The sequence below is a fragment of the Nicotiana sylvestris genome, chromosome 3, assembly GCF_000393655.2.
Source record: "Nicotiana sylvestris chromosome 3, ASM39365v2, whole genome shotgun sequence".
Taxonomy (NCBI): Eukaryota; Viridiplantae; Streptophyta; class Magnoliopsida; order Solanales; family Solanaceae; genus Nicotiana; species Nicotiana sylvestris.
This window is the reverse complement of record NC_091059.1, coordinates 189,536,772-189,551,612: the sequence shown is the minus strand read 5'-3', so window position 1 is coordinate 189,551,612 and position 14,841 is coordinate 189,536,772. Positions and strand designations below refer to the sequence as shown.

The following is a 14,841-nucleotide window of genomic DNA, read 5'->3' as shown; positions in this document are numbered from 1 at the left end:
CAAAATGTAGAATTGAATCCTAAATGCAAATGCAACATATTTTTGTATTTTTCATTGATTAAACAAAATAAACATGCACAGACAAATGCAAACACTTGACAGAAAATGCCACAAAAATCCTCAAAATTGCAAATAATGTGAAAATATTTTGTTTTGAATTTGTGGGAGTAATTCATATAGGGAAAAAATCACGTGCTCACAATAACTTCACCCGAATATCAAAAACACAACACTAACAGCATCAATCATATGATCCAAGTTTGTGCATAACCCATTTCTTTCTAAGCGCAGGAGCCATAGCAGCAAAGAATTCAGCATTTCTCTCATTTGTAAGGAGATCAATAACTCGTATATTCCATGCGTCGTCCAATTGTAGTTCCATTATCAAAGGCATTGATTTCTCTACAGAAGTATATTTTGGTTCATGTTGTAGCCTTATTTGTTCTTCAGCTATAGTTGTCCATCTATCAACAGATTTAGCCAAACTAGTTCCAATAGAGTTCCTAATTCTTTTGGGACGAGATGCCAAAGTTTGTTCCTTAGCTAAACATCCTTTTCCTGCTCTCTTATCTTGACCAGTTGATTGTGTTGTTTCAGTACTCGTGAAGCTTATGTTTTGATCAAGATATACATGGTCAATAGACTGCGCATCTTCAGAAATAGGTGTAGTAATTTTTTCGCCTGGTATCTCCTCATCAGAAAATTCATTTTGGAAATCCTCTGTATCATTAATTTCACATCCATTCCTACCATCAGCGACACTATCTCCAAAAATCAAAGCCAAAGTATTATAGTCTGGCAACTTCTTCGTTTTATATTGAGCATCTTTTGGGTGAGCCTATAACATAACCAATGTTCTTAATTAGAGAAACAAATAACTTATATTCAAATTTTAGCTATAAAAGGAAAAAAGAATAGTATGACTCACTGCAAGGTACTGCTCCCAAACATCATTTTCGGCATCAACTTTTCGAGTTTCTTCATTCCACCCAAATCCACTATGTTGCACCATTCTCTTCATAGTAGCATAAGTTTTCTTCAAGGTTCTCATCCTATTTTTCATTTTCGTCTTATCTAATTTGTCCCCATATAACTTATCCATTTCTCTTTCTACACCATCCCATCCCTCGGTTGTTAAGCCTCCTTGTTGCGTTCTTTCTAACTTAACTAGCTTAGCGATAAAATAAATGAAATGTTCGTCTTGAACTTCACTCCATTTGGTGTATGGTTTTCCAACCTTAGGTGTTTGGTTAGTTAACATCCTACATAAATATAATTATATGATTATGCAATATGTTTATGAGATTCATATATGCATAATCAAGTCGGGCAAGACATAAAAGATATACGTGGCAGAATATAAACAAAGCATAGTGATTCATCTATAATTGCAAAAAAAATTTATAACTTATTATCCAAGAGCTGATGAACAACTTACTTTAAAGTAAATATTCTAATATATTAAGGTTCTCAATTCTATTTTAATGGCATAAATCAGGGAAAACTTAATGGTATAAATCAGGGAAAACACAAAGATTTCTTTCCACACACAAATAGTACAACTTTTTTATACAGATATATTTTTTCCTCATTCCAATATAATACACTACACAATATGGAAACTGAATATGACAAGAAATAGTGTTTGTATGTGTTGTGCCCCCTTTTCCTTGCGAAATCGGGTTTATGACAATTGAGAGGGCAACTCATTCTTTTTGGGAAATGGGTTTGACTTAAAGAGTCGCCACCTAAAGATTAGGGTACATTAGGACACCAAGAGGGTTTGATTTGAATAATCAGAGATTGGGTAAGTGCTTGAAATTATCCTAAGGGGAAGGTGTTAGGCACCCCTCAGGATCCACTAGTGTGGTTCCCGGCCAGACTATTGTTGCGAATTTAGGTGCAAATAACATGTAGGTAAATAAAACTTCAAATAAGAGGGGATTTTCACATAATGGTTTACAAATAAATAAAGTTGGAAAGAACTAAAAGAAAGCTGGTTTTTCTTAAAAGAAATAGTTTGAAAGCTTTAGAAGAAACAAAGAAACAGAGGGGAAGGGGGGTCCTAGGTTTATTAATAATATGGATCACCCCACACAATGCTCGGTAATCACTCCTCAATGAGGGGTTACACGTGACATTATCGTGTGGTCATCATATCCATATCTATCCTTCCCACCCCGTTAGGGTATTAAAGCGCGGAATGGTCTCGATTACTTATTGCATGCTATTACCCGATCCAATCCTATCAGTCCCGGAGGCATTTAGGACTACTAATTCTAAAGGGGAGGGATGTTAGGCTTATTTGTAGTTTCAAAGGAAAAATTCTAAGACGACACACAAAACATGTATAGCAAGTTGGGGGAAAGCACATAACAAGCAAAAGGCTCAGATATATCCCCTTTAAACAAAGAAGCACGTAATTAGCATGACTTACACATACTCCTTAGGGTCTGATTAGATACTAAACATGAAAGAACTTAAAGGTTGAGGCAGACTGATTTATTACACATACTGCTTAGGGTCTGATTAGATACTAAACATGAAAGAACTTAAAGGTTGAGGTAGACTGATTTATTACACAATTCAGATAAGGAATCCGAATCAGGCCTACCTGCTGGTTGTAGTTAGTAGAACAGATTCAGTTTATAACTTTACTCTAAGGCTTGCCTAAGTGCTGGACAAGGATCCTATAGGCATGGTATCTACTGAATTCAGAAAACAATGAAATAACAAGGTCTATAATAACTGAATACGTACTAGTTAAAAAAGGCCAGTCAGATTATTAAAAGAAAGGAAAGTTTTAACGAAGGTTATAAGTTCTGCAACTGATGGTACCCGTTATTACTGATCTTAGCTCTATACGTGAATGAAGCGATTCAGATTCAATTAGGAATTCCTATAGACATGCTTTCTACGCGTGGTTGATTTTGAACCTTGTAGACATGGTATAAAAATGTAGAAGACTCGTTTTAAACCTATGAACATGATATCTAGACGCTGAATTTTGCTTAAGACCTATGGACATGATATCTAGGTGCAGATTTAGACAATCCTGTAGGCATGATTTCTATATGAATATAGTAGTCCTATGATCATGATTTCTATATGAATGTAGGATATACAGAATTTAGAAGGAACTATAGGCATTATTTCTATATGCATTTGCATATGCAGATTTCCAAACACCTATAGGCATGATTTCTATATGCATATTCAAAATTCCTATACACATGGTATCTACCCTTTTTGCATACATAATTACCCACCCTTTTCACTAGCCATACCCAAGAGTTTATCACAGATTATTACAGCCAGAATAAAGTAAAAAAAACATCAGAAAATATAAATAAAAGTACAACCAAAGGAAAGCCTAATTCAGACTTCATGCGTGAAATATGATGTAAACCAACTCCATGAGATCATGATCCAAAGCCTTTCTCCCATTTGAGTGTGTCAAAGTTCCCTAAGAGCCTCGAAGGGTCTCCGGGAAATGCTCACACCCAAATGTATTATCATATTAGGACAAGTGCAGTGTGAAAGGGCCAACCCTCAAGTGTCCAAGTTCAGAGGGAACTCAAAGGGTCCCAAGGCAAGGCTCACAAGAAGGGGGCGAAACTTAAAGACTAGGAAAGTGTGCAAGTGCAGAATAGAATACTAAAGGGGAAAAGGAGAGGGAAACAACTACTAATAAACATACATAGGGGGTTCAAGGGGGGGAGGGAGATTGTGAAGAGCCTATTACTTAAGCCAGGACAGGCTTCAAGCATGCTCAGCAATGGAGGATGCTAGCATACTCTCAAACCTGCTAGAACGCACTATTTAGAGGCTAGGATCCAAAGGGATCGAGTTTGATTCATGGACAATAACTTGTAGTATTGTCGTGCCTCAAACCATAGCTTAAACACATAGGGGGCAGGGGTTTGGGATTCATAATAGAACAGGCAGAAAGAAATCAGTAATGTTGAACCACATAGAAGCAGTAAGCAGACAGGGATACAAAAGATGTAAATAAACACATTGTTGTGGTGCTAAAAAGCTTAAATCAGGACATACCAGTTTTCAAAGAAGCAAATAAAGAAAGGCAGGCAGTAGGTCTTGTAAACAGACCACAACACAAGAAACAAGAGAGAATACTTTTGAGTGTAAGTGTAAATTCAGAAAGACTATGAATGATGGTTGTTTTTACTAATGAAAGAGTCGTGTATTCATAGCGTGAAAAATAGGCAGAAATAAGGTAAAAAATAATTAAGGAACTGGATATCAATTAAATATCAATCAATACAAGACTTCCTTTAATTAAGGAATTCAAACTTAAATGATAAAAGTTATTTAAGGAAAGAAATCAAATAAGCATCTTGTGCAAAGTAGGCAATTAGGGGTAAATACATAAGGGTTTAATTAAGGGAGGAATTTTGAAATAAACGATTAAAACAAATAAGGTAAGGATCAATCAGTATACAGTAAATCAAGGGGTCAGAGATTTTTGTAATCATTGGTCCATGAATGAACCAAGTCAGAAAAGCTAAGGAAAGTTTTTGACTCAAATCGAGTAACATGGAAGTCAGCAGACAAGGAGAGAAATCAATCAAACTTATACAAAGGAAATTTGAAATCAATCAAAATTTAAAGCCATTTTCAGAGAGGATTTCAGCATATATAAAGAGCACACAAATATGCTAGGATGAATTTAGGGCAAAGAAAAAAAACGTCATGCCATTGCAAAATCAGTAGGTAATAGCCTGTAGGATCATGGTAGTCATATAGGTCAACAATGTAGAAGAGTGATAGCATCAAATAGCATACAAAGGGTCCAGCATAAAGACCTTAGAAGAGTTTAGTAGAAAAATCAGAATCGCTTAAAGAAACAGAGATTTCGAGACTCAGTTCAGAGACTCGAAATAGGTCTAAAGGAGTTAGGGTTTCTGGAATCAAACAAGTTCAAGCAAATCATATAGCCAATGGTCTCAAAACTCGGATGAACCCCCAAATTCTAGGGGTTTTACCGTCAATCGAGTGCAGAGATAAGAGGACAAGTAATCAAGGAAAAAGATACTAATCGAGACAGGTTCAGAGGTCTCAAAAAGGAACTGAGACCTTTGACATGCTCTTTCAGTAGCAGGAACTCATGAGAAGCATAGTAAAAGAACAACAAGCGACACATAATAAAGAAACATAGTAGAAGAAACTAATAAGAAACCTAGTAGAAGAAACTAATAGGAACCCAGTAGGAGAAACATATAAAGAAGCATAGTAGAAGAAACTTAATAAGAACACAGTAGGAGAAACATATAAAAACACAGTAGAGGAAACTGATAAGAACATGGTAGAAGAAGCTTAACAAGAACACAGTAGAAGAAACATAGTAGAAGAGACACACAAAGAACACTGCAGAAGAAACATAGTAGAAGAAACATACAAGAGAAAAAGGAAAATCAGAGAAACATCTAAATAACTCAAAAACCCTAGATCGGAAAAAATAAAGGTTTTGAAAGCATAGTTTTGAAAGAAATATCAAGAAATCGTTTAAAAGTTTTAGGGAAAACATAGATCTAGTACAGATCTAAAGAAATCAGAAGAACCTCAAAAGCTAGGGTTTTAGAGGAACCCAAACGGTGAGAAAGGCTTGGATAGTCTTTGATCTAAGCAGGAGGAGTCAAGGCCAGGCTCGAACAGACATGGCTTGCCGGAGCAAGGCCGGAGATGGCCATGGAACTTGAATCAAGCAAGGTCTGGACCCAGCTTCTTCGTGGTCAGGTCATGAGACTTCGGTAACCAAGCATGGAGGAGCCATAGAAGGCTGGTGGGTGGTGAAACAACCATGGATTCAGGCAAGAAAATGGCCGGAGAAGGTGAGTGAAGCTCATCAGAGCGTAGGGGGAGGGGGAAGGTTCTAGAGAGAACCAGAGATAGAGATAGAGAGATGAGAGTCGGTTGAGCGAGGATGAGAGGGGTTGGGGGGGTCGTTTGGTTTAATTTAGTAAGAACGCATCTGGGCCGTTGATCAAAATTGATCAACGGCTAAGAGTTAGTCCGGTTGGGTCAGGTAGATTTAGGGATTGGGCTTGGGTCTTTGGGCTGGTTTAATTAGGTGATTGGACTGGTTTAATTTGGGTTGGGATCTGTTTGATTTTAGGCTAAATTTGAAAGCCAAATTTGGCTACAAGTTAAATAGCCCCTTTTTCCCTTTAATTTATAGAAAATAGTAAATAAATTTCTAAAAACAAATTAAAAGTATTAGAATGGTTTATAATATATAATTATCAATTTAAAAATATAATATTCCATTTTATAAACATGAGACAAATTTAAACCTAAAAATGGCTAATATTGTAATTATGCAATTTTAACCTTAAAATACTAAATAAATGTCACGACCCTAACCCCGAACCCGGTCGTGATGGCGCCTATCTTGAAGACAAGGCCAGCCAGTCTAACCCAATTCATCTTTTAAAGCAGTTAATTAACACAAATATAGATAATAATGCGGAAGTCCAGCCCGACACAACCCTAACCAGGGTGTCACAAGTCACGAGCATCTATAAGAATGAAATTTCCACTTTATAGTCTAGAAATACACTGAACAAGAATAATGAATAACATAGAAAGACAGTGGTGCTGCGAACGCTGGCAGTCACCTCGCTAAAACCTCTACAACTCTGCCTCCACGCAGCCAATTCCCGCTACCGGGTGAATAAATACCTGAAACTGCACGCGAGGTGCAGGGAGTAAAGTGAGTACTCCAACTCAGTTAGTAATAAAGGTAAATAATAACTGATCAGCAAGAAATCACGTAAAGCAACCAACATGCTATATAGAGGCAGTGTAAAACTCCTTGAGAAAAATCAGTGAAATTGTGAATTCTTTAGAAAATACCTTGGCTCAGTTTTAAACCTCTTTTAAAAATGATCTTTTCAACAGTTGTGAAATAAATTTCAAAACAATTAGTGCCGCTATGCACAGAAATCCGCCCCTCGGGCACAAATACCACAGTTAAACAAGTAAAAGACAAGTGAGTATGCAAAATGAACATATAAACCTCGCCCTCGGGCAATCATATAGAATAGTACCAGCCCCTCGGGCACAAATTAGTTCCTAGTCAGCCATTGTTACCTGACCTCATGGTGTTATTCCTGGTCAGTCATTGTTACCTGACCAAATTGCATCATACAGTGTCATTGTTACCACTGTCCTGGTCAGTCATTGTTACCTGACCAAATTGCATCATACAGTGTCATTGTTACCACTGTCCTGGTCAGTCATTGTTATCTGACCAAATTGCATCATACAGTGTCATTGTTACCACTGTCTCAAATCACATGGGTACCCGCGCTCACTGTGGGTGTGCAGACTCCGGAGGAGCTCCTACACCCCAAGCGCAATAATAACATAAGGCCTGAAAGCCTTCTCACTTCACTCATAAGGCCTGAAAGCCTCCTCACATCACTCAAGCCACCGCGTGGCATAAATAGTAACCCAGGCCCTCGACCTCATATCACTCAGCATATCCTCACGTATGGCCCTCGGCCTCACTCAGTCCGAAAATCATAACAAGCCCCTTGGGCATTTGTAAAACAGTAGTTCTCAGCCCAAAATATCATTTAGAAATATCATTTGAGTTTCAAATCTGTAAAAAAAGTGGCTGAGTTTGTAAAACAATAATCATCAACAGGACTGAGTTTAAATATAAGTCAAAACAGTGAGGAAATAGTGATAAAAATTCCCGAAGGAATCAAATAATTGGCACGAAGCCCAAATATGGCAAACAACCCAAATCATGATGATAACAAATCAGTTTCAATCAAATATGCAGTAAAATCATCAGTACGGGATGGACCAAGTCACAATCCCCAGTAGTAAAGGACCCCGCGCTCTTCATCCAGCGCGTGTCTCACCTCAATATAGCACTATGATGTGCAATCCGGGGTTTCAAACCCTCAGGACATCATTTACACTCATTACTCACCTCAAACCGGCCAAAGTTCTAGCTCGCTATGCCTTTGCCTATCAAATTAGCCTCCTTGTGCGACGAATCTGCCCAAAATCACCACGAATATGTCGCATTATGCTAAATGGTCAATACCCAATCGAAAACACTCAAAAAATATCAAAATTAACGAATTTTCCAAAACCCGAGCCCCGGGCCCATGTCTCGAAACTCAGAAATTTTTACGTCATCGGGTTCCTTATCTCCCCACGAGTCTATACATACAAAAATCTCTCAAATCGGACCACAAATGGCCCCTCAAATCCCAAATTTAGAATTTCAATTTCAAGCCCTATTTTCTTACAATTTGGCTATATTTTCATGGATTTCAAGGATGATTTCACAATATAATCATGTATTTAGTTCATAGTACTTACCTCCAATCACCCGCGCAGTTACTGTTCACGCGTGATTACTGTTCACTGGGTACTATTTCTGCAATTTTTCTCCAAATTTTCCTAAGTCCGAAATCACTCCGAGACACCTCTGAAACACTCCCGAGCCCTCGAGGCTCCTAACCAAACATATGCACTAACTCAACAACATCCTACGAACTTAACCGTGTGATCAAATCGCCAAAATAACGTCATATACCATGAATTAAGCTTTAAAATCCAAGAATTCTTTCAAATTTCATAAAACATCAAATTTTCCATTTTGAGTCCGAAACACGTCAAATGACGTCCGTTTTCAACAAGACTTTACAAAAAGTGCTTAAACCATATATAAGAGTTGTACCGTGCATCGGAACTAAAATACGGGCCCGATATCATCACTTTCTAATCAAATTTCATTTCCATTTTCCTTAAATATTTTCAGAAAACAATTTTACTCAAAAATTCATTTCTCGGGCCTGGGACCTCAGAATTCGATGATTCTTGTTCTTATGAGTCAAAAATAATGATACAAACATAGCCCTTCAGTTGAAACTCAATTCGGAGCTTGTTTGCTCAGTGCGATATCCATTTCGCTCGTTAAACAATTAACTCATGTTTCGTGTCAAAAACCCAATCGCGACTTGATGAAATTAGACCAAACTTTCCAGATCAGTCCTATAATTCATTATAAAAATTCTAGAAGTCTCAAAATCAAATTTCGATCTCTAGAACTAAAAATGAACCTTTGGATCATTATATGCTTATGCTCAAAACGGCAAAATCTTCCAAAAACTCTTCCAAAACTTATCCGAACCTCATGGGACCCCGACCAAACATGCCAACATAACTCATAATATACTTCAAACCTGTTCCAATCATCAAAATACCTCAAACAACATCAAATTACCCAAAACTCATCGAATTCAAGCCTAAGTTTCCCAAAACTTCCGAAATACACTTTCGATCAAAAACCCGACCAAATGATGTTCGAATAACCTAAAATTTTGCACACACATCAGAAATAACATAACGAAGCTACAGCAAATCTCGGAATTCCATTCCGACCCTCGGATCAAAATCTCACCTATCAACCGAAATTCGCCAAAATACTGACTTCGCCAATTCAAGCCTAATTCTACATCGGACCTCCAAAACCACTTCTGATCACACTCCTAACTCACAAATCACCTCCCGGAGCTAACCGAACCATCGGAATTCACATTCAAGCCCTCTAACTCATAAGTCAACGTTTGGTTGACTTTTCCAACTTAAACCTTCTTAAAAGAGACTAAGTGTCTCATTTCTTATCAAAACCACTCCAAACCAACTCGATCACATAAGATATGGATAATAAAGCATAAAGAAGCTGAGAATGGGAAGACGGAGCGGTAACCTATGAGACGATGGGTCGGGTCGTCACAATAAATTTGTAAAAAATATGTAAAAAAAATATCTTAGCTATATTTTAGTGTAAACATGAGGCTCCAATAAATGAATCACCAAAATGATAATTTTGGGGATAATTATTGGGTTTTCTTGATAAAATAGGGCAGTGAATTGATTTAAAAATCTTTGAAAAATTAATGAAAAATAATGTAACCTTGGGATATAATTATATATGCATATATAGGCTATTTTGAAGGTATTTTTCATATTTAAAAATACAGCGAAAAATTGGGTATCAACAGTTGCCCCTCTTTACCCGGGAAGGATGAAAGAGTTATCGGGTAAAGATATGATGGCCAATTTTGACCGAACGAAGTGGTTTGAAGAGGTTGGCCGTGCTCTGGCTCCTGAGCTGCCTACATATCTCTGGTCTTACAGGAATCAGGTCATATGTAGTTCAGGATCCGTCGGCGGAATATGCCGATGGAGGCCTTTCAAGAACGGACGCAATATTCAGGTCAGGATGAATGGTTAAGGTAATAGGGCTACCGGAACTGGAGCGGAATCGCTCCTGCTAAGATGGTCGTTGCTCACCGGTTTACCTGCAAATGAGCAATACAAACATATATTGTGCATAAATTTAAACGTGATGCAAGTTCCTGTCGGACTATGAATGTTGTCTTTAGACGGTTAGGATGACGTCCTGGGCCATGAAGCATATGATAAAGGATTCGCAGGCCATGAAATGATGCTCTCGGGCTATGAGAATGATGCCTCCGAACTATGACGCCTTTGAATAATGATATGCAAAAGATAAAAGGGTGGGTCCTTAGGCCATGACATGGCGATCTTTCAGCCATGCAGGACGTAAATAAGGTGGCGATCTTTCAGCCATGCAGGACATAAATAAAGTGGCGATCTTTCAGCCATGCAGGACGTAAATAAGGTGGCGATCTTTCAGCCATGCAGGACGTAAATAAGGTGGGGATCTTTCAGCCATGCAGAATGTAAATAAGGTGGCGATCTTTCAGCCATGCAAAATGTAGATAAGGTGGTGATCTTTCAGCCATGCAGGATGTAAATAAGGTGGCGATCTTTCAGCCATGCAGAATGTAGATGGAGACAGTGTTTAGTCTCGGAAGGCAGAATGGTAGCCTTATGCAATGCAGAAAATGCAGACGGAGACAGTTTTTAGTCTCGGAAGGCAGAATGGTAGCCTTATGCAATGCAGAAAATGCAGATGGAGACAGTGTTCAGTCTTGGAAGGCAGAATGGTAGCCATATGCAATGCATAAATAAAAATAAAATGGCAAATGGTAATAGAGTTTCTTAGCTGATAGCAGGTTGCGACATTGTGACTGTTGGGGACGTTGCGATATGGGGAATATCGACGGCGTGCGTGGATAGGAAATGCCGATAAACACGAACAATTCTGAGAGTTGTATTCCTTAGCAATGTTTATCTCGTGAATATATAGCATGTCAGATGCTTTCGCAATCCAAATGTTTGCATCCAAAGAAAAATCATGAGTTTTGTAGAAGGGAGGTTAGTTCGTATCCCTGTTGGCCTGGTCCGACCTATTCGGCTTTGATCTGGTGATACGATATGTATCATTGGGGTAGCGTTGTTGAACAAAGCGATTTCGATAATAAACATGCATGAGTTTGTAAAAATATGACATAAGTACATATTTTAAAAAATAGTTTTTTAGATGAACCGACGACTGTGACGTAGTTCAGGACATTGCAACCTCTCCTGCTTCAAAATTTTGAGGGTCCTCCTTAAAATTCTACCCTAGTTTAATGGTTTGATGTTTCTGACGGCTGCTTGCGATGACTAGCTGAAATTACTTCGGAATTTTGAGGGTACTCCTCAAAATTCTGCCCCAGTTCCAATTACGGGGGAAATAAAAAATTTATTGAATTTTACCGAACCCATAAGGCTGCCTACGTATCCCCTCTTAAACAGAAATCAAGTCATATGTAGTTCAAATTACATCATATAGGAAAGAATAAAGATTACACATAGTAATGCTTGACTGTATCTGAATTGATCGGTTTTGGCCAGACTTCTCCATCCATTTCTGCAAGTATGAGGGCTCCTCCTGTCAAAACCCGGTGAACTATGTACGGACCCTGTCAGTTGGGAGAGAATTTCCCTTTGGCTTCATCTTGATGTGGAAAGATTTTCTTTAACACCAGCTGGCCCAGTGTGAACTGTCTTAGCTTGACTCTTTTGTTGAAGGCTTTGGACATTCTGTTATGATAAAGTTGACCATGGTAAACTGCATTCATCCTCTTTCCGTCTATGACGGCTAACTATTCATAACGACTTTTCACCCACTCTGTGTCGTCGAGCTCAGCTTCCTGTATGATCCTTAGGGAGGGAATTTCTACCTCGACGAGAATGACTGTTTTTGTACCATATACCAGCATATAGGGGGTTTCCCCAGTTGATGTGGGGACTGTGGTGAGATACCCCAATAAAGCAAATGATAGCTTCTCGTTCCACTACTTATGCTTCTCTATCATTTTCCTTAGTATCTTCTTGATATTCTTATTGGCGGCTTCTACAGCTCCATTCATCTGAGGTCTGTAGGTTGTAGAATTCTTGTGTTTGATCTTAAAGGTTTCACACATAGCTTTCATTAAGTCACTGTTGAGGTTGGAGCCATTATCAGTAATGATTGACTTTGGAATCCCGAACCGACAAACGATACGGTCACGGACGAAGTCTGCCGCGGCTTTCTTAGTCATTGCTCTGTAAGATGCTTCTTCGACCCATTTAGTGAAATAGTCGATTGCTACTAGGATAAACCTATGCCCGTTTGATGCGGTAGGTTCGATCGGTCCAATAACATCCATTCCCCAAGCGGCGAACGGCCACGGTGAGCTTGTCGTAGTAAGCTCATTTGGAGGTACCTTTATCATGTCTGCATGTATCTAACAGTGGGGGCATTTTCGGACATACTGGATGTAGTCCATTTCCATAGTCATCCAAAAGTAACCAGCTCGGAGTATCTTCTTTGCTAAGACAAAATCGTTCATATGCGGTCCACAGGTCCCTGCATGGATTTCCTCTAGTAGCCTGGATACTTCTTTTGCGTCGACACACCTTAGTAGTCCCAAATTCGGAGTCCTCCTATACAAGATTCCTCCGCTATGAAAGGAATTATTGGATAACCTCTGAAGTGTGCATGTCTGAGTAGGACCTGCAAGCTCTAGGTATTCTCCTTTGCCAGATATTCCTTGATATCATGAAACCAAGGTTTCCCGTCTTCTTCTTCAACATGGGCACAATAAGCTGGAAAGTCGTGGATCTTTACTGGAATGGGATCAATGAAGTTTTTATCCGGATGTTGTATCATGGATGACAGGGTAGCCATTGCATCAGCGAATTCATTCTGGATTCTGGGGACATGTCGGAATTCTGTCTTTGTGAACCTCCTTCTCAACTCCTGCATGTGATACAGATATGGGAGTATCTTAGAGTTCTTGGTTGCCCATTCTTCTTGGACCTGATGTATGAGTAGGTCTGAATTCCCGATCACTAGCAATTCTTGAATTTTCATGTCAATTGCCATCTTGAGCCCTAAGATGCAGGCTTCGTACTCGGCCATATTGTTGGTGCATGGGAACCTGAGTTTGGAGGCCACCAAATAATGCTGACCGGTTCCTGATACTAGGATTGCTCCTATGCCAACTCCTTTGAAATTTGCAGCTCCATCGAAAAACATTCTCCAGCCATTATAGGATTCCGCAATGCCTTATCCTATGAATGACACCCCTTCATCAGGAAAATACGTCTTCAGGGGTTCGTATTCTCCATCTATAGGATTCTCGGCAAGGTGATCTGCCAATGCCTGTTCTTTGATCACTTTCTGAGTCACGTAGACAATGTTAAATTCACTCAACAGGATTTGCCACTTGGCTAGATTGCTAGTGGGCATAGGCTTCTGGAAGATGTACTTTAAAGGATCCATCCTTGATATGAGATATGTGGCATAGGCACATAAGTAGTGCCTCAGCTTCTGAGCTACCCAAGTAAAAGCACAACAGGTGCGCTCTAACATAGAATACCAGGCCTCGTACGGGGTGAACTTCTTACTGAGGTATTAGATGGCCTGCTCATTCCTCCTTATTTCATCATGCTGCCTCATAACGCAACCAAAAGCTCCATCCAATACTGCAAGGTAGAGTAATAAGGGTCTACCTGGCTCAGGTGGGACTAAGACTGGTGGTGTTGATAGGTATTCCTTGATTCTGTCGAAAGCTCTTTGGAAATCATCAGTCCATTTGGTAGCGGCGCCCTTCTTCAGCATATTAAAGATTGGCTCACAGATAACTGTAGATTGTGCTATGAACCGGCTGATATAGTTAAGTCTCCCCAAGAAACTCATTACGTCCTTCTTGTTCTTTGGCGGTGGCAACTCTTGAATAGCTTTGACCTTTTATGGATCCAGCTCTATGCCTCGGTGACTCACGATAAACCCAAGTAGTTTTCTGGTAGGAACCCTAAATGCACACTTTGCAGGATTCAGTTTCAAGTTGTACCTTCACAATCTATTGAAAAACTTCCTCAAATCTTCCATGTGATCGGTGGCTTTCTTGGACTTGATAATAACATCATCTACGTACACTTCTATATCCTTGTGTATCATGTCATGGAAGATGGTAGTCATGGCCCTCATATAGGTGGACTCTGCATTCTTTAACCCAAACGGCACCATCCTGTAGCAGTACATTCCCCACAGTGTAATGAAAGTCTTTTTCTCAGCATCTTCTTCATCCATCCAGATCTGATGATAACCAGCGAAACAATCCACAAATGATTGCAAATCATGCTTGGCGCAATTGTCGATTAGGATGTGTATATTTGGCAAAGGAAAGTCGTCTTTCGGACTGGCCGATTGAGATCCCGCTAGTCGACACAGACTCTGACCTTCCCGTCCTTCCTTGGTACTGGCACAATGTTAGCTAACCATGTTGGGTATTCCACTACCTTGAGAACTTTGGCTTTGACCTGCTTGGTGACTTCTTCCTTGATCTTCAAACTCATATCAGGTTTGAATTTTCTGAGCTTTTGCTTTAC

At 39.2% G+C, this 14,841-nt stretch overlaps 1 protein-coding gene across 1 annotated transcript; it reads right to left on the bottom strand.

The window, feature by feature from the left end:
- Positions 1-241: 241 nt before the first annotated feature.
- On the bottom strand, positions 242-1,102 carry LOC104249351 (uncharacterized). Its single transcript, XM_009805763.1, has 2 exons — positions 929-1,102; positions 242-838 (listed from the first exon to the last, which is right to left on the bottom strand). Exons 1-2 carry the CDS (start codon positions 1,100-1,102, stop codon positions 242-244), a joined length of 771 nt encoding a protein of 256 aa, XP_009804065.1.
- Positions 1,103-14,841: the final 13,739 nt, after the last annotated feature.